This window comes from Mesoplodon mirus (genome assembly GCF_964341445.2).
Source record: "Mesoplodon mirus genome assembly, chromosome: 3".
In the NCBI taxonomy this organism is placed as follows: Eukaryota; Metazoa; Chordata; class Mammalia; order Artiodactyla; family Ziphiidae; genus Mesoplodon; species Mesoplodon mirus.
The window spans coordinates 43,156,205-43,176,515 of record NC_138978.1 but is presented as its reverse complement, the minus strand read 5'-3'; the positions used below and the strand labels follow the sequence as shown (position 1 = coordinate 43,176,515).

Below are 20,311 nucleotides of genomic sequence, written 5' to 3'. Positions count from 1 at the left end.
TCTAGCCCTGTTGGCTTCCTTGCTATTTCTAACTATCAGGCATGCACCCTACCCCATCCACAGGATCTTTGTGTTTATTTTTCTCTCTTTCTGGAATGTTCTTCTCACAAATGTCCCCCTGACTTAGGTCTTATGGTCTTCACTAGGGTCTTCAGGCCTTTACTCCCTAGATCTTTACTAGGACAGTCTTCTCTTTGAGGTCCCAATTGACTACTGTATTTAAAATTACAGCTCCTACCCTACATATGCCTGCCACTCCACCCAGCAGCACTTCTTATCTCTTTTATTTTCTTCCCATGGTATTTACCTCCTTCGATATACTGTATATTTTACCTATCTATTTTGGGCGGGCAGGTGTGTGTGTGTGTGTGTGTGTTTTAACATCTTTATTGGAGTATAATTGCTTTACAACAGTGTGTTAGTTTCTGCTTTATAACAAAGTGAATCAGCTATACATATACATATATCACCATATCTCCTCCCTCTTGCATCTCCCTCCCACCCTCCCTATCCCACCCCTCTATGTGGTCACAAAGCACTGAGCTGATCTCCCTGTGCTATGCAGCTGCTTCCCACTAGCTATCTATTTTACATTTGGTAGTGTATAGATGTCCATGCCACTCTCTCACTTCATCCCAGCTTACCCTTCCCCCTCCCCGTGTCCTCAAGTCCATTCTCTACTTCTGCGTCTTTATTCCTGTCCTGCCCCTAGGTTCTTCAGAACCATGTTTTTTGGTTTTGTTTTTTTTTTAGATTCCATATATATGTGTTAGCATACGGTATTTGTTTTTCTCTTTCTGACTTACTTCACTCTGTATGACAGACTCCAGGTGTGTGTTTTTAAATCTCTCTCTCCTTACTAGAATGTAAATTTTACTAGAATATAAGTTCTACAAGGGTAGGAATTTATTCATTTATCTACCCTGATTTATTATGAAGCAATGAATGAGTATAAGGACTAGAATTCTGTTCTGTTTGGCCTCATAGATAAACTAGACTATCATTAGTTCATGTGTATTTGTCCTTTGTTTTATATATACATCCCTACCTTTACCCTATTCCTACTCAAAAGCCATTGGAATTGATAAAGTTCTGTAGATTTTGGACATGTGGAATGAATAATCATATGTATTTAATGTCTAGTCATATAGTGGTAGTAATGATTGCTACATTCTGAAATTTACCTTCAAATATAGCTGTGGCATTATATTTGATTTTTTTACTTTTACAAAGGGTGTTTGTGTGTGTATAATGTCACTATATATATCCTGTGTGTGTGTGTGTATATATATATATACATATATATATATATATATATATATATGTATGTATGTATATATATAAAAAATTTTTAAACAGGTCATCAGAACACCTCATGGGAGAGACTTCGATGACTCTTTGGAAAGATGTGATGACTATTTGAGTTCAAGGTCATGTAGCAAGCCCCACCATTCATCCAGGACCTTACTCGTTCATTCAGCACCCGCTGCAATGCCGAAGCATTCTCCAAGCCCTGTGTTAAATCGTGCTTCTCTCAGGGAAAGGTAATGCTTGGTCTCTATTTCTGTACTAAATTTTTGAATAATCATCATTAGAAAAGAGCAGGCAGTAATTATGTATGTGATGTGATTATTTGTAAAGGGATAATCTGATTTTAAGAGACTTACTTTAAATTGTTTTTGTTTAGAACATATTGCATATTATACAATGTTAGATACTCCTCCCCAGCCCAGTTCTCTCAAAGTGAGTTTATTAATTATTAATGAGTTTATTAATTAGGGTCACTCTAACCCTAATTAAATGTTGTAGTTCCCAAAGTAAAACATAGAGAACATGATAGTTTGTTTTTAGTGGATTCATAGAGATTTAATATTATAGTCATGGCTTATGTATAAAAATAGCATAGGTTATATTTTCCTTTTAGTGATAATGATGATACTATATATTATTGGTACATGGTGCCTATTTTCCTCAAATTATCTACCCCCAGCTTGCCAAGAGAATCTTAATAGGCTATCTTTCTTAACCTTATGTAAAGATTCTAGTTCTCCCTCTAAAAATGCTTTGGCAAACAAAGTTAGACACTTGTTATAATTTGAATGTGAAAGAAATAATTCCTCTTCATCTGTTTTTGTTGTTGTTGAATCCAAATTGGAAATTCCTTGCCTCCCTCACAGTAACATAAAAACAAGAGTTGTCATAAATTAAAAAACAAAACCAAAAACCCCACCCTGGGTATTTAAGAAATTTTATAGAAATTTGAAAACCTAAGAGATATGCCTTCAACACATAGAAATAAAACCTATCTTTACAAATGGTATCAAAAAACTAAAGTAGCACACTAAATTCCTGCAGCATACTTAGCGCTACCAGGCATAAATAAGAAAGTTTAAATTAGCTGTAGAGAGTCTATCAAAAGTTCGTCTCAAAACTGATGATTCAAACAAGAGTATATCAGTTTGGAAACTGTATTAAAACATCTCTGTCTTGAACAGATAGATTTATCTGTTTCCTCATTAGCCCTGTAAGCATTCGAAATGGGTATATGAAGGTATGCTAGAGACCCTCATCCTGAGATAGGGAATTTTGATGAATGTTGCTTCAAGTGTATTAGAATTATGCCTATGGAGGTCAAGTTCAGATAGGTAGGTAGGTAGGTAGGTAGATAGATAGATACATAGATAGATAGATACATACATAGATACATAGATAGATACATCTGAATATTTACATAGGGAGATATATGTCTGTAGGCTTTAAATAAATAAATATAAATAATTTAATATAAATTTAATATAAATAAATTTATTTTATTTTAAAAATTATTTAATTAAATAAATTTAATTTATTTAGTTACTTATTTAATTAAATTAATTTAATTTAATTTTAAAAATTTAATATAAATATATGTATCTATAGGCTTTAAAAGTTCAAGAGAAGCTCTTGAAGAGAGGTTTTTCTACTGAAGTCTGGTAACTTGCATCTCAGTTATCAGGGACTTTCTTTGATTTCCATGTCTTCTCAGATGTTCAGATATTCAGTTGGTGCTACACTCTTTTTCCCTACTTTTAGAATTAAGCACTTGTGGTTTTCTTGATTAGATTCTTTGCCATAACTGTAGGTTTTCAAGAATTTTTTTTTACCTGTATCTCCTTGGATATGTTTTTATAAATATTGATTTATTTTTCTACCTTTCTGCATATTTTGCAGAACTCTCCAGTTGTCTACTACTATAGTAAAATATCAATTTTAGTCTTGTGTTATTTTATCCTTGTATATAATTGTCCCAGCTTTTGAAGCCAGGTTGATAAATTCTTCACTGAGGCTATTTTCAAAAATTCTTTATTGAGGGTATCTAAAGTCAACTGTCCCTTTTTCATACTTCAATGCAGGGGATGGTTTAGATTAGGTAACAGCATTTACACATTTATTTTGATGTTGGATAGTAGATATAGATAAATAATTTCTTTGCCAGAAGGATATCTGTCAGTGATTCAAATATTAAACATAACATATTTTACTTATGACTTGAGGAAATCTGAGGTACTTTTTAAATAAAAGAATATAATGGCAATTTAGTTTGAATACATCTAAATAAGTTAATAAAATTTTATTGGGGTACTTTCCAGGGTAAATAAACTTTTTTACTTTCACTAACGTAGAACACCTCTACTTTGAGTGTATTTTCTAAAAAAGATCTAGATCTAGTCTATAGAATAAAGTAAAATATGTCAAACAATATGTCTTTAAGACATTACTAGGAACAAAAACATTTTGTTCTTTGTAGCACACTCAGTACCACATCTTTAAATGTAAGACATTCTCTGATCTGGCTTTTAGGTCACTGAGAAATATGCTATGCTTATACAATCCATTGGAATCAATAAACCATTTAAACTGATGTAAATGTAGATTTCATGTCCCAGGCAAAATTGGGAATATGACAGAACATACAGCTCTAGTTTATCTGGGTAAATATTCATTAAAATTAAATAAGTTTTCCTCTAAGATTGCTGTAAAAAGCGGACTCCTTAATCATGTATATGAATAAACAGACTTTTGAAAACTTTATCAGTGACTCTAAGCAAATGAATTTATTTGTAGTGAAAGTCCTTTTTGCTTTAAGCCTATTTAAAGAATATCTCCAGTAGGGTTAGCACACCACACAAGGGTTTCAATTTTCATTATAAGTGTTACATTTCAGAAGCAGTTTTCTCCTTAAAGTATAAATATTAATATTATGACTTATAATTTATATTAGCTTGTAGAGTTATTACTAAAATCAGACTAAGAAATAATAGAAAATCTAATTTAAAAGGAGCTGATATTCTTTTTAATCATGCTAAAGGTTTTGCTTTTTGTAAATGGAGTTAGATTGCTAGGTAATCATTTCTTATACCACAGCACAGACTAGTGGATCCTCTCATAGTATCATTGAAGAGATCCTCTTGGAGCTGCATATTTGGGTCTCTGATTTTCAAGATGTGTTACATATGTACCAAATAGCAAGGTCTGCCAATATATTTCCATAAATGAAGCAACACTTCCTATTACAAATGCAGGAGATAAAATTTATATAGTTGATCATCCATTACTGATTGCATTCTTTAAAACATATTATGTAAATCATTTATCCTGCTTAACAGTTTATACTTTGTGTAAACACATAAAATTATAACTTTGTAAGAACAAACTGGGAGATAGAAAGTTTTAAGCAACCTATTAACATTTTAGTACTCATTCCTTTATAAAGGAATTATCAAGAATATGTCATGTAAAAAAAATTTTTTTTAAATAAAAAAATTTAAAAAAAGAATATGTCATGTAGATGCATTATAATCAGATGGATGTGGAAATTTTCATTATTACTTGTATAAAACACATAAAGTGCTTAATTATACAAGTGCCAGTTTTGAGTTTGAGAAGGGCATGAGAAAGAGGAATAGTTGCTTTCCTTCTTCTTTGGCATGTTTAATTCCAAGACTGGAAAATAAGAACTAATTTTAAAGGCACTATAGGTGGAGTTATTGCTCTAATATAAAAATTTATATCTTTATTTAAAGATAAACCTCTAAAGAATTATATATGGAAATTGTTAAATTGGTCATATATATAGATATGCTCTCCCCAAATCATGTCAAACTTTATTATTAAGACTGTTAATTGAACATATTGTGAGGACTTAATACTACAGTTGAGAATTAGTACCTGATTTTATATCTGCCTCTCATCCTCAGTCAAAGAAAGAAAATATGTTATTTTAATCTTTTTATGTTATCACATAGAGATAAGAAAAAATAACTTTCTTTGTCTGGCATTTGGAAAGATTTACTTTTCTCTCCCTCTGGCTACAAGTCACCTTTGTTTTTTATGTCTACAGATTCCATTCTGATTGGTGTTCAACTTCAAACTGTGATGAGATCCATGACCGGGTAAAGAATGTCTTGAAATCACATCAGGCTCATCAGAGACATTTATATGTTAGTTTCTAAATTTTTCTTTTGAAGGCTTTTTATAATTAGGCATGAAAACCACCCAAAATGCTTAAAACTCGCAAAGTTTAATCACTGGAAAGGAATAGAAAAGATACAACCTCCATTTAATGGAAGTCAGTGGTTTTGCTAAAGGCAATGTATCTAACTTCCTGCTTGACCTGTCATTATGCAAAATGTTTGACACAGATCATGTGAACTATAAAAAATGTTAGTGATAGCTATCTCATAAAGAGTCAGTAGCTAGTGACTTTATGATAATTTTTTCACAGCCTTCAAAATATGGGAACCCTTGTTTTGTGGCCCAGAATAAAGCAATTCCATTTCCTGCAAACAGATTTGATTAAATGGTAGAACGAGAGATGGGATGAGACATATGTATTTTGGAGAAGTTTCCCAGCTGATTTTTATGTTAATTAAAACTTAAAAGAGGAAAAGAAGAGGTCAGGTTTATCAGTTTTAATATTAGAGAAGATGAGTATGAGAATACTTTCTGACTTAAGGCAAATAAACATATATATGAACAACAGCTGGGAAATAATTACAGTATATTATTCTTTTTGTGTTTGATTTCTTGTTTCAGTCATTAATTTAAAAACAATTGTTTATCATGAGTCATGTTGGATACCAAGCTTAGTCCTGGGGATATAACTGGATTATGTGACATTGACATCAGTTTGTACTGTTGAAAATTTCTGTATGCATATTGATTTTAAATTAAATTTGTTTTCAAAGTGTAATATAGATAGTCCCAGTGACTGTCACTCCCAGGGTTAACATTATCCTAACTTCTAATAGCAAGATTAGTATTGCATATTTTTGATCTTTATACAAATGACATCCAACCATGTCTTTTCCCTTTTTTTCTTAATTATTTCATTTTGTTTTTTCAATTCAGACATTTTTGCAATACAGACATCTTGTTATATAGTTGTGCACTCTTGCTGCTGCATGGTACTTCATTGTGTGAAAATACTGCCATTGATTTATGCACTCCTCTATTTATGGACATTTGGGTTGTTTCTGGTTTGAGCTATTTTAGAACTGCTATGAACAGCTTATGTATCCCTGGGTAACATTGTATACATTTTATTTGGGTATGTCCCTACCAGTGGAATTGCTCACAGAGTGTGTAAACATTAAGCTTTACTAGATACCACCAAAGACTTTTCCAAGTGATTTTAACAGTTTACACTCCCCCTACCAGCGTGTGTGAGTTCAATTTGTCCTCACTACTACTATAGGTTGTGTGTGTGTGTGTGTGTGTGTATTTTAATTTTGGCATTTTGTTAGTGAGAAGTAGTTTTATAACATAATGGTTTTAATTTGCTGTTTCCTGATGACTAGTACATATGTTTATTGGCTATTTGGATATTCGCTTTTGTGAGTACTTGTTCAAGTTATTTGCCCATTTTTGTACCAAGTTTTCTCTTTTTTTGTTTTGTTAAAGTTCCATATTGATTTTTGATATGTCAGGTATATGTTTTGCAGTTTTCTTTTTCCACTCTGTGCCTTGCCTTTTCATTCTCTTAATGGTATCTTTTGATGAAAAGAAGTTCTTAAGTACAATGAATCAAATTTATCTTTTTATTAGCGTTTTTACAATTTTTGTCTTGTCAACAGAAATAATAAACAATCCAAAATAGGAATAGAAAAGAGTTTTATTAGAGCCAGACTGAGGACTATAGCCGAGGACACTTGAATTGTGAAAGAGAAGCACTTGAATTGTGTTCTGCCAGACTACAAAGTGGAGGAGGCTTATATCATCAAAAACCGCAGAGTTACAGTTAGATAGATCAGTTAAGTAAGGATTGGTTAGGGTCCGAAATGGCTGTATAGTCACAGGGGGAGACGTTGAGAACTTAAGGTTGCAGCTGGCTGCTGCTGCAGATGTTGTTTTGAGAACTGCTGGTGGTATCCTTGAGTTTGATACAGTTCAGAAAATTTCAAGGTCTTAGTGATGCAGGAACATGTCTGAAACCACATCCACAGTGACCAACTGGCTCCATTTTGGATGCCTGAACCGCAGTTTCATATCTTGTCAGAACAAAGAACAAACATCAGACATGACAGGGGCACAGTCCTTCAAAGTTTCCAAAGAGACTGATTAGCACATACACAGCGAGTCAGCATGACCACAGTGTCTGAGAAGGGAACCGCATCTTCGAAGGAGTACTAGCATTAGTGTCATAGAAAGGGCCCACATTTATCCCTATCTTCCAAGTGGATATTCTAAACAGTCTGGTAAGTGCAAAGTGCATTTTTGTTGTTTGTTGTTGTTGTTTTTAGTTAAAACAATTGTACAATGTACATTTGACAGACCATAAGACTGCTTGCTCTAGTTAGCATAAAGTTCAAGCCAAATGATGTACAAGCCAGAATGATTCCCCATACCTCAATATGTGAAAATTTCTTCCATCAGTCTAGTTCAAGATTCTATCATATGTTTTCTTCTAAAGGCTTTTCGTTGGAATTATTTTTTTCTGTATAGCGGTAGGTAGGTGTCAAATTTCACGGAAGTTTCAAGTTTTATGATTGTGAATATGTCTGTTTTTCTTTCTAGTTCTGTTAATTTTATTTTATGTATTTTGAAGCCAAATTTTTAGTTGGGTACAGATTTCAGACTACGATACAAACCCCTTATGTAAAGGTTCCCTTTTTGTTTCTAGTAATATTTCTTGTTTCAAAGTATGTTTTGTCTACTAGTTGTATAGTTATAGCAGCTTTCTTTTCCCTAGTATATGCATGGTGTATATATTTCCATCCTTTGCTTTTTATCAATATATTTAAAGTGCATATCTTGTGAATAGCACATGAGATTTTTTTCCAATAATGAAAATCTAGAATTTTTATGTAGATTGATGCAGCTTTTATTTGGATTAGTAACTTTTTAATTATCCATTTCCTTTTTATTAACTCGTTATTCATTTTTTTACTATTCTGTTATTCATTTCCCTAGAGATTTCAACTTGCATATATAACAAATTATTTCTTTGTTGACCTCCCCAGTAATGTTGGGACCTAAAAACATTTAACTCTTTTTTTTAACCCACCTCTTCTTTTTCTTTTTTTTTTGCCGTACATGAGCCTCTCACTGTTGTGGCCTCTCCCATTGCGGAGCACAGGCTCTGGACACACAGGCTCAGTGGCCATGGCTCACGGGCCCAGCCGCTCCGCGGCATGTGGGATCTTCCCGGACGGGGACACCAACCCGTGTCCCCTGCATCAGCAGGTGGACTCTCAACCACTGCGCCACCAGGGAAGCCCCCACCTCTTCTTTTGAACATCTATTATCATGAATTTTGATTCTACATATATAAAACACACAACAAATTAATTTTGTTTGCATAGTAATGTTTATTTATTTTAATCACATATTTACCCTTTCTATTATTTTTCATCCTTTCCTGCAATTCCATATTCCCATTTGGATTTTTGAGTCATTTTCCTCCTGCCCAAAAAACTCCCTTTAGTACTTTCTTTCATGTTATTATCCTGGCTTTGAATTCCAGTTTTGTTTGTTTGAAAACATCATTGTTTTACTTCTATGTAGGGTGGTTTTACTAGATATAAAGTTATAAATTTCTAGGTTGGTGGTTATTTCCTTTGGCACTTTTTTTTTGGCCACACCACATGGCTTATGAGATCTTAGTTTTCTGACCAGGGATTGAACCTGTGCCCTCGGCAGTGAAAGCAGTGAAAGTGGAGTCCTAACCACTGCACCGCCAGGGAATTCCCTCCTTGGGCACTTTAAAGAAGCCATTCATTTGTGTCAGTTGAAAAGTCAGCTGTCATTCCTTTGCAGTAATGTGGGGTTTCCCCCCTCTGTTGCAATTAAGATTTGCTCAACTTTGTGTTTAGTAATCATACTGTGATATACCTAGATGTAATTTTCTTGGATCAATTCTACGTTAAGTTTGCAGAGCTTCTTAAACTTTTAGGTTGATATCTTTCATCAGTTTGGGAAAACCTGTTCATTCTTTCTTTAAACATTGCTTCTGCCCGAATATCTATTTACTGTCCCTCTGGAATTTCCAATTACATTTATATAGGGTCTTTAGACTGTATATCATATGTATCTTATGCTTATTTTGATGTTTTTAATTCTTTTTTTTCTCTCTCTCTTTCTAGTTTAGATACTTTCTTTTGAAATGTCCTCTAGTTTGCTAATCCTGTCTTCTGCTCTGCTTACATTGCTGTTGAAACTATTTGAAACTTCTTGAAAGACATAACTTTCAAGAACATCTTGAAAGACATAAGCTACCAAGGCTAACTCACAAAGAAATAGATAATTGCAATGGTTGTATATCTATTAAAGAAATTTAATTTAAAGTTAGGAATCTTCCATAAAAGAAAACCCTTAGCCCAGAGGCTTTCTCTAGTGAATTCTACCAAACCTTTAAGGAAAACATAATGCCAGTTTTACACATTCCTGAAAATAGAAGAAAGAATACTCCCCAGGTCATCTTATGATATCAACATTTCTTCTGATGCCAAAACCAGACAATGACATTACAAGAAAAGAAAAATACAGACCAAAATCCTTCATGAACATATATGTAAAAATCCCTAACAACATATTAGCAAATTAGAACCAGCAGTATATAAAAATGAAAATACATCCTAATCATGTGGGCTTATTCCAGAAATGTAATGTAAATTCCTCCTATTAACAGATTAAATACATATTTGTTCTCAGTGTCATTTCAATAGGCAGAAAAAGTATCCAACAAAATTCAATTCTATTCATGATAAACACTCAGTAAAGTTGAGGTAGAAGGATACTTCGTTAACCTAATAAAGACCATCTTTGAAAAACCTACAGCTAACATTATACTTAATGGTGAAAGACTAAATACTTTCCCCCTGAGCTCAGAAGCAAGGCAAGCATGCCCTCTCTCACCATTCCTTTAACATCATACTGGGAGTCTTAGATATTGCAGACAGGCAAGAAAAATAAATAAAAGACATAAAGGTTAGAAGGGAAGAAATAAAATTGTATTTGCAAAGGATATGGTTATCTATGTAGAAAATTCCAAACAACCTAAAAGCTCCTAATAAGTGAGTTTAGCAATGTCACAAAATACAAAGAAAGTAATATTTCCTGTACACCAGCAATGAACAATTGGAATTTTAACTTAGAAAACCCATACAGTTTACAATAGCACCAGAAATTGAAGTACTTAGGTATAATTCTAACAGGATTATACCTAATGCAGGATCTGCATTCTGAGAACTACAAAACACCATTGAAAGAAATCAAAGAAGATAGAACTAAACAGAGATATACCATATTCATGGATTGGAGGACTCCAAATTAAGATGTCAATTTTCCCCAGTTTGAACTCTAGATTCAATGAAATCATAAAACTCCGTCAAGCTTTTAAATAGATGTTGACAAGCTGATTCTAGGATGTATAGAAAAGCACAGGAACTTGAAAAACCAAAACAGTTCTGAAAAGAACAAAGTTGGAGGACCCACTACCTAATTTTAAGACTTACTGTAAAGCATAACAATGAAGACTGTAGTATTGACTAAATTATAGACACAGATATCAAGGAATAGGAGAGATACTCTGGAAATAGACCCACACAAATATTGATTTTTGACAAAAGTACAAAGTCAATTAAATGGAGTCTTTGCATTTGTTGTGTTTTTAACACATGGTTGTTGATAAACGAAGAAAAAAAACCAACTCCTTGACACATAATTCAAAATATATCCTAGACCTAAAACCTAATAGAAAATCCATTTAATTTATATTTAGCAATGACTTTAGATATGACACCAAACACATGATCCATAAACAAAAAGCAAAATTATTGATAAATTAAACTTTATTGAAATTAAAAACTTTTGCTCTGTGAAAGACACCGTTAAGAGGATAGAAAGACGAGCCCTTGTCTGAATGAAAATATTTGCAAATCACATTTATAATTAAGGACTTATATCCATAATTAAAATATATAAAAACAACTCTTCAGACTCAACAATAAGAAAATAAATAACCCAATTAAAAATGGGCACATGATCTGAACATTTTTATCCAATTAATATATGAAAAGATGCTCAATAGTCGTTACAGAAATGCAAATTAAAACTACCTGAGATGCACTACACACATATTAGAATTTGTTAAACAGAAACATCCCCTGACCCCAGCGCTGTAAAGAAACCCTGCAAAACTTGCAGTAGCAAATGCTATCAAGGATATGGAACAACAGGAATTCTCATTCAATGCTGGTGGGAATGCTCAGAGGTACAGCCACTTTTGAGGACAATTTGAAGGTAGTTTTGTATAGTTTAAACATACACTTATATGACCCAGCAGTCCTTTTCTTAGCTGTTTATCCAAGTGAATTGAAAGCATATCTTCACACAGAAACCTGTACATGAATGTTTATAGAAACTTTATTCATCATTACCAAAAACTAGAAACAAACAAGATGCACTTTAATTGTGAATGGTGAACAAACTATGGTATAGCCATTCAATCGAATATAATTCAGCAATAAAAAAGAATGAGCTATTAATGTATGCTACAACATGATGAATCTTAAATTTAGTTTGCTAAATGAAAGAAGCCAGAACCCCAAAGCTACACATTGTATGATTTTATTTATATGACATTGTTAAAATAGCAAGTTAGCAGATGCAGAAGCTGTCGACTACAAAGAAACCAGCCTCACAGGAGAATTTTTAGGGTACAGGAGCTGCCTGATATACTGGTGTGACTGATATATAATTTTATGCATTTGTCAAAACTCCTAGAAAAATGTACATTAGAAAGAGTTAAATTTATTGTATTAAAAATTAAAAGTGTGATGTTGGGTCTTCTGAAGATTTAATGTAGATTATAATAAACTAGCAGTATTAAAAATACAAGACATCTTTAAATTAGCTTATCTAAGTTACTTTGGAATATGGTATTTTGGCTGGATACTGTAACACTAAAGCCAAAAAGAACTACATGATCACTATATTCTTGTTTAGGGATCACCAAACTTTTTCTGGAAGGAGCCATATAGTAAATATTTTGTGTGTCTGTGTACCATAGGATCCCTGTCACAACTACTCAGTTCTGTTGATATGGCACGAAAGCAGTCATAGACAACACATAAACAAATGAGCACGACTGTGTTTCAATAAAACTTTATCCATGTGCACTAAAATGTGAATTTCATGTAATTTTCATGAAATATTCTGTTTTTCCCCCCAGTCATTTAAAAATGTAAAAATAACTCTCAGCTATCAGCCATACCAAAACAGGCAAAGGGCCAGAATTGCCCTGGGAGCTGTTTGCCAACCGCTGCTCTAGTAGATAAATGTGTTTCACACAGGGATATGGATTAACAATTCTGAAAATACATGTATATGAGAGTTGGATAAATAAGTAAATAAATTGTGGATAAAACAACCAGGTTTCTTATTGTCAGAAAAAAGAAATTATAAAGAAACAGGATGGGAAAAAGCTAGAATGAACCGTGGGAAGTTGGTTAGAGTCTGAGATGACAGTTTTAATTCATGTTTATTTTAATATATACAGATAGGTTAATTCAGAGATATAGATATATGAATATATGTGGGTTAGTATACACACATATTTCCTGTCTTTGCCCTCTGAAAGGGCCTAGAAGGAGTGACAACCCAATAGCAACAAGGACACCCAGCTCCCAGATCTAATACCTATCACGTATTTCTAAATACCTATTTTCTATGAAAGTTACCAGGGCTTTTTTCTTGGAGCAATAGCTAATTCTCGGGGTGGAGCAGGAAAAACAGAAGATTAGCACAGAACATCTTGTAGTGTGGAAAGTGAGGAATTGTTCAAGAAAGGTGAGAGGAATAGGGGCATATCAAAATAGAGACATAGATGTAGAGAACAAACGTATGGACACCAAGAGGGGAAAGTGGGGCGGGGGTGATGAATTGGGAGATTGGGATTGGCAATTATACACTAATGCATAAAATAGATAACTAATAAGAACCTGCTGTATAAAAAATAAATTAAAATTCAAAAAAATAAAGTACACAGGAGTAACCTGAATGAGCCCCAGTGACCATTTCTGGAATAATTTGAGCAATGAAATAAACAGCATTAGTATCAATTATAATCCAAACAATAAAATAAATATCCATGAGTCCACACTGATGTAAGTGAAACGATGAATGACTAACGGTGAGAATGGACCAATCTTCCTTACAGAAGAATCCTAAATAATAATTGTTGATATTGCCCACTCCAGGAGATAGAGCTTAATTCTTCTCCTCTTGAGTGTGGGCTGGACTTGATTTATGTCTAAGAATAGAGCATGGAAAAAAGAAATAGTAATTTAGGTGGAGAAATCTGGCAAATGACACCACCTTATTATCAAAGTGATCAAGATTAACATCACTAGTGATAACTCATGTTGATAGCATGTATCCTTTGATATCAGGGGATGTGAAGGGCACATCTGTGTCATATGGTTCCCCCAAACCCATAACCTTAGTCTAAACATGAGAATACATCAGACAAAACCAAATTGAGAAATTTTTTACAAAATACCTGACGAAAATGTCAAGATCATGAGAAACACGGAGAACAGAAACTTGTCACAGATTAGAGGAGACTAAGGCGAAATGATGACTAAATGCAACATGGTATCCTGTATTGGATCCTGGAACAGAAAAACTACATTATTGGAAAAACTGGGGAAATCCAAATAAAGTCTGCAGTTTAGGTAATAGTATTGTACCAATGTTAATTTCTTGGTTTTTGCAAAATTTACTGTGGTTATATGAGATGTTAACATTAAGAGAAGCTGCGTGAAGGATGAAGTTCCTGTGTACAGGAACTCTATCTTTGCAGCTTTTCTCTAAGTCCTAAATATTAAAAAAAAAAAAAAAAAACTGTCGAGTTCTTAATTTTCAGCCCTTTGGGCTTTTACCTGAGAGTTGGTGTGGTTCTGGGCCCCTTCCTTCTCATAGGTACTATTTATGACTCTCACCTTCTCAGGCAAGACAGCTGAAAATCCCTTCTGCTTTTCAGAGGCTTTTGCTGAGCTTTTTTTGTCCCTTCACCCTGCATAGTTTCAGACATTCTGCGAGTGTCTTGAGGGACCCATCATCTCAGTTTTGCACCCATCGTGTCTCATTGGGTTTTGGCCCCTCAGATTTTTAATTTTGTCCATCTAGCATAGTAAGACTGCCAAAACACTGCTGGTTTATTTGTCCTCTGGCAGTGGACCAGGGACAAAGCATATATTCTCAACATTTTGTTCTATTCTCAGAATCCACAAATGCCCCCAGGAAAATAACAGCTGCAGCCTATTAACTCACCTCTTCCCTCAGGAATCTTGGCATCACTAGTACTGTTGTTTAAGCAGCTTTCTAATGCCTTAAAAAAATATATATATATATATATATAAGTATACATGTACACACACACACACAAACAACCCCCTACTACTCAGAAGTTAAAGACATTCACATCACTTCTTTTTTTTTTTAACATCTCTATTGAAGTATAATTGCTTTACAATAGTGTGTTAGTTTCTGCTTTATAACAAAGTGAATCAGTTATACATATACATAAGTTCCCAAATCTCTTCCCTCTTGCGTCTCCCTCCCTCCCACCCTCCCACCCTCCCTATCCCACCCCTCTAGGTGGTCAAAAACCACTGAGCTGATCTCCCTGTGCTATGCGGCTGCTTCCCACTAGCTATCTCTTTTACGTTTGGTAGTGTATATATGTACATTCCACTCTCTAACTTTGTCACAGCTTACCCTTCCCCTTCCCCTTCCCCATATCCTCAAGCCCATTCTCTAGTAGGTCTGTGTCTTTATTCCTGTCTTACCCCTAGGTTCTTCATGACCTTTTTTTTTTCTTAGATTCCACATATATTTGTTAGCATGCAGTATTTGTTTTTCTCTTTCTGACTTACTTCACTCTGTATGACAGACTCTAGGTCCAACCACCTCACTACAAATAACTCAATTTCATTTCTTTTTATGGCTGAGTAATATTCCATTGTATATATATGCCACATCTTTATCCATTCATCTGTTGATGGACACTTAGGTTGCTTCCATATCCTGGCTATTGTAAATAGAGCTGCAATGAACATTTTGGTACATGACTGTTTTTGAATTATGGTCTTCTCAGGGTATATGCCCAGTAGTGGGATTACTGGGTTTTATGGTAATTCTATTTTTAGTTTTTTAAGAAACCTCCATACTGTTCTCCATAGTGGCTGTATCAATTTACATTCCCACCAACAGTGAAAGAGTGTTCCCTTTTCTCCACACCCTTTCCAGCATTTATTGTTTCTAGATTTTTTGATGATGGCCATTCTGACCGGTGAAAGATGATATCTCATTGTAGTTTTGATTTGCATTTCTCTAATGATTAATGATGTTGAGCATTCTTTCATGTGTTTGTTGGCAATCTGTATATCTTCTTTGGAGAAATGTCTATTTTGGTCTGCTGCCCATTTTTGGATTGGGTTGTTTGTTTTCTATTGAGCTGCATGAGCTGCTTATATATCTTGGAGATTAATCCTTTATCAGTTGCTTCATTTGCAAATATTTTCTCCCATTCTGAGGGTTGTCTTTTGGTCTTCTTTATGGTTTCCTTTGCTGTGCAAAAGCTTTGAAGTTTCATTAGGTCCCATTTGTTTATCTTTGTTTTTATTTCCATTTCTCTAGGAGGTGGGTCCAAAAGGATCTTGCTGTGATTTATGTCATAGAGTGTTCTGCCTATCTTTTCCTCTAAGGGTTTGATAGTGTCTGGCCTTACATTTAGGTCTTTAATCCATTTTGGGTTTATTTTTGTGTATGGTGTTAGGGAGTGTTCTAATTTCATTCTTTTACATGTACCTTTCCAGTTTTCCCAGCACCACTTTTTGAAGAGGCTGTCTTTTCTCCACTGTATATTCTTGACTCCTTTATCAAAGATAAGGTGACTATATGTGTGTGGGTTTATCTCTGGGCTTTCTATCCTGTTCCATTGATCTATATTTCTGTTTTTGTGCCAGTACCATACTGTCTTGATTACTGTAGCTTTGTAGTATAGTCTGAAAGCAGGGAGCATGATTCCTCCAGCTCCATTTTTCGTTTTCAAGATTGCTTTGGCTCTTCGTGGTCTTTTGTGTTTCCATACAAATTGTGAAATTTTTTGTTCCAGTTCTGTGAAAAATGCCAGTGGTAGTTTGATAGGGATTGCATTGAGTCTGTAGATTCTTTTGGGTAGTAGAGTAATTTTCACAATGTTGATTCTTCCAATCCAAGAACATGGTATATCACTCTATCTATTTATATCATCTTTAATTTCTTTCATCAGTGTCTTATAATTTTCTGCATACAGGTGTTTTGTCTCCTTAGGTAGGTTTATTCCTAGATATTTTATTGTTTTTGTTGCAATGGTAATTGGGAGTGTTTTCTTAATTTCACTTTCAGATTTTTCATCATTAGTGTATAGAAATGCCAGACATTTCTGTGCATTAAGTATCCTGCTACTTTACCAAATTCATTAATAAGCTCTAGTAGTTTTCTGGTAGCATCTTTGGGATTCTCTATGTATAGTATCATGTCATCTGCAAACAGTGACAGCTTTACTTCTTCTTTTCTGATTCGGATTCCTTTTATTTTTTCTTCTCTGATTGCTGTGGCCAAAACTTCCAGAACTATGTTGAATAATAGTGGTGAGAGTGGGCAACCTTGTCTTGTTCCTGATCTTAGTGGAAATGGTGTCAGTTTTTCACCATTGAGGACGATGTTGGCTGTGGGTTTGTCATATATGGCCTTTATTATGTTGAGGAACGTTCCCTCTATGCCTACTTCCTGCAGGGTTTTTATCATAAATGGGTGCTGAATTTTGTTGAAAGCTTTCTCTGCATCTATTGAGATGATCATATGGTTTTCCTCCTTCACTTTGTTAATGTGGTGTATCACGTTGATTGATTTGCATATATTGAAGAATCCTTGCATTCCTGGAATAAATCCCACTGATCATGGTGTATGATCCTTTTAATGTGCTGTTGGATTCTGTTTGCTAGTATTTTGTTGAGGATTTTTGCATCTATGTTCATCAGTGATATTGGCCTTTAGTTTTCTTTCTTTGAGACATCTTTGTCTGGTTTTGGTATCAGGGTGATGGTGGCCTCATAGAATGAATTTGGGAGTGTTCCTCCCTCTGCTATATTTTGGAAGAGTTTGAGAAGGATAGGTGTTAGCTCTTCTCTAAATATTTGATAGAATTCGCCTGTGAAGCCATCTGGTCCTGGGCTTTTGCTTGTTGGAAGATTTTTAATCACAGTTTCAATTTCAGTTCTTGTGATTGGTCTGTTCAAATTTTCTATTTCTTCCTGGTTCAGTCTTGGCAGGTTGTGCATTTCTAAGAATTTGTCCATTTCTTCCAGGTTGTCCATTTTATTGGCATAGAGTTGCTTGTAGTAATCTCTCATGATCCTTTGTATTTCTGCAGTGTCAGTTGTTACTTCTCCTTTTTCATTTCTAATTCTATTGATTTGAGTCTTCTCCCTTTTTTTCTTGATGAGTCTGGCTAATGGTATATCAATTTTGTTTATCTTCTCAAAGAACCAGCTTTTAGTTTTATTGATCTTTGCTATCATTTCCTTCATTTTTGTTCATTTATTTCTGATCTGATCTTTATGATTTCTTTCCTTCTGCTAACTTTGGGGTTTTTTTGTTCTTCTTTCTCTAATTGCTTTAGGTGGAAGGTTAGGTTGTTTATTTGAGATGTTTCCTGTTTCTTAAGGTAGGATTGTATTGCTATAAACTTCCCTCTTAGAACTGCTTTTGCTGCATCCCATTGGTTTTTCGGTCATCGTGTTTTCATTGTCACTTGTTTCTAGGTATTTTTTTTATTTCCTCTTTGATTTCTTCACTGATATCTTGGTTATTAAGTAGTGTATTGTTTAGCCTCCATGTGTCACATCACTTCTTTTAATTACCTTAATTTGTTTTGTCCCTGACCTGCCTTTCTCAAATGAAAGGCAGTAAGGTGGCTCATGTTGGCTTACACTGGACACTAAATCTCAGTATCTTAAATAGTTTTACATTAAGAGCAGCCTGAACACAAACTCTTTAAATTAGTCTTTTTTTTTTGCCTATGTTCTTTCATTAAGTATATATTGAACTTTTTTCATCTAATATCTACATGCTCTCTGCCTTGTGCTATGCAAAGCACTGGTGATATTTTCATGAAATCACATTTTCCATAAGGAACTTGTATAATCCAATGATTATTTTATAAACTAAAAAATGAATATGAAAGGTTAAAACAGTGTGGCACAGTATACGATTAAGTATAAGAATAAAAAGCATAAGTAGGAAATGTTATTGTTCTTCCAGAGAAAAACTGAAGTTGATTATATAGGAATAATAACTTTATTAAACATTCACTATAGTCCAGCCACTATGCATGTATTTATTATTCCATTTTATCCTCACAATAATCTTACAATGTACGTACTATTAAGAAGTACTATTTTAAAGATGAGGAACTGAGCCTCAGAAAAGTTGTGACTTCTATATAAGGTCATATGGCTACTTAGGTTGGTTGGAGCCAAGATTTGAATCCAGATTAATGCTCTTTGAACTTAACCACTAAGCTCTACAGAGATAAACCCACAAAGTACAATCTGATACATATAAGCCTAATAATATGCCTAAACCTAAACATGTGAAAACAAGATCCATGTTCAGAAACAAACAGTAACATACCAGAGACACACATTGTGAGCCGTACACTGAAACACACTCCCTAGACACAGGTCAGACCAAAGTCCACGTTGGTTCTATTGAAGGATACTCACAGGAAAAGGTAGACCTTATTAAATATAAACACTAGGTTTTTTTACATTATGTCACAAAGAATTTTTAAAAGTAAAAAAAGTATTTTTATTTCACAAAGAATTTAAATATGAGCCTCTTCTGGGACATTGAAAAAGTCCTTCAAAAATCATTAAATATTTGATTAGTACAGAGAAGTGTAAAACATAGTTTGCCAATTATTTATAAATGAAGAGAACCGACCTCAAACAAGCTAATGGAAGTCAGTGATCACAAAAGATCCTATTGAAAATAAAACCCAGTTGAATGAGGAGAAAGCACTCAGCATTTTGACTTCATTCAACAAAATCTAATATCATTTCAACAAAAACCCCAGTCCTTTTGCTATCACATCTGAACCCCAGTTTCTGGTGCCTTTTGACAGAAATAAAGAGAAGGTGGCTTAATCCTATAAGCCTATACTCTCTAGAAATTCATGTTTTTATATAAAACTCATTCTGGAAATTGTTAGGTATAATCTAGTTAAAGCAGAAAGTTCTTGTTGGGCCAAATCGTGAAAAAAACAGAATAGGAAGCATAGACTTTATCCTGAAATCCAGGAAGTCATAAAGTCAGATGCATTCAAAAGTTAGGGTAGGTGTTGAGTACTGTGACCAATAGAGAAAGTAGTCTGTGACCTCTCTGCAGGAGAAAGCCACTACTCAGCCCTAGTTAAGTGTTGCCATATAGGTATTCAGGCACAATGTTGCCAGATCTTCCAATTATTTTTAAAAGTACTGATTTTTATATAAATATGCCAAAATAGTATAATGAAAGAATAAATCAGGAAGGATAGCATATGTGATTTGCCAGGGAATAGTATGGTTTAAATTTTAATAGTTTGAAGTTGATTAGTAAGTTTAGCTGAGATGAATTGAGTTGCTACTACATACCAGCTGTGTGCTGTTTTATGAAGGCTCTGTCTGGAACCAGTTTGTTCAACAAATTACTCCTCTGTTAACAGTTTCCTGATAGGCTTCTT

The 20,311-nt window shown here is 34.0% G+C and overlaps 1 protein-coding gene across 2 annotated transcripts in view; it reads left to right on the top strand.

Annotated features, from left to right (window-relative positions):
* The window catches only part of SPATA6 (spermatogenesis associated 6), a 146,869-nt gene that overhangs the window by 91,711 nt on the left and 34,847 nt on the right, over nucleotides 1–20,311 (top strand). The window contains exons 10-11 of one of the 2 annotated variants that reach the window (XM_082612382.1): nucleotides 1,360–1,544; nucleotides 5,381–5,432. In XM_082612382.1, coding sequence (XP_082468508.1) covers nucleotides 1,360–1,544; nucleotides 5,381–5,432 — 237 coding nt within the window. Of the gene's footprint in view, nucleotides 1–1,359; nucleotides 1,545–5,380; nucleotides 5,481–20,311 lie in introns of both variants that reach the window. The other variant, XM_082612381.1, reaches the window with a different exon arrangement.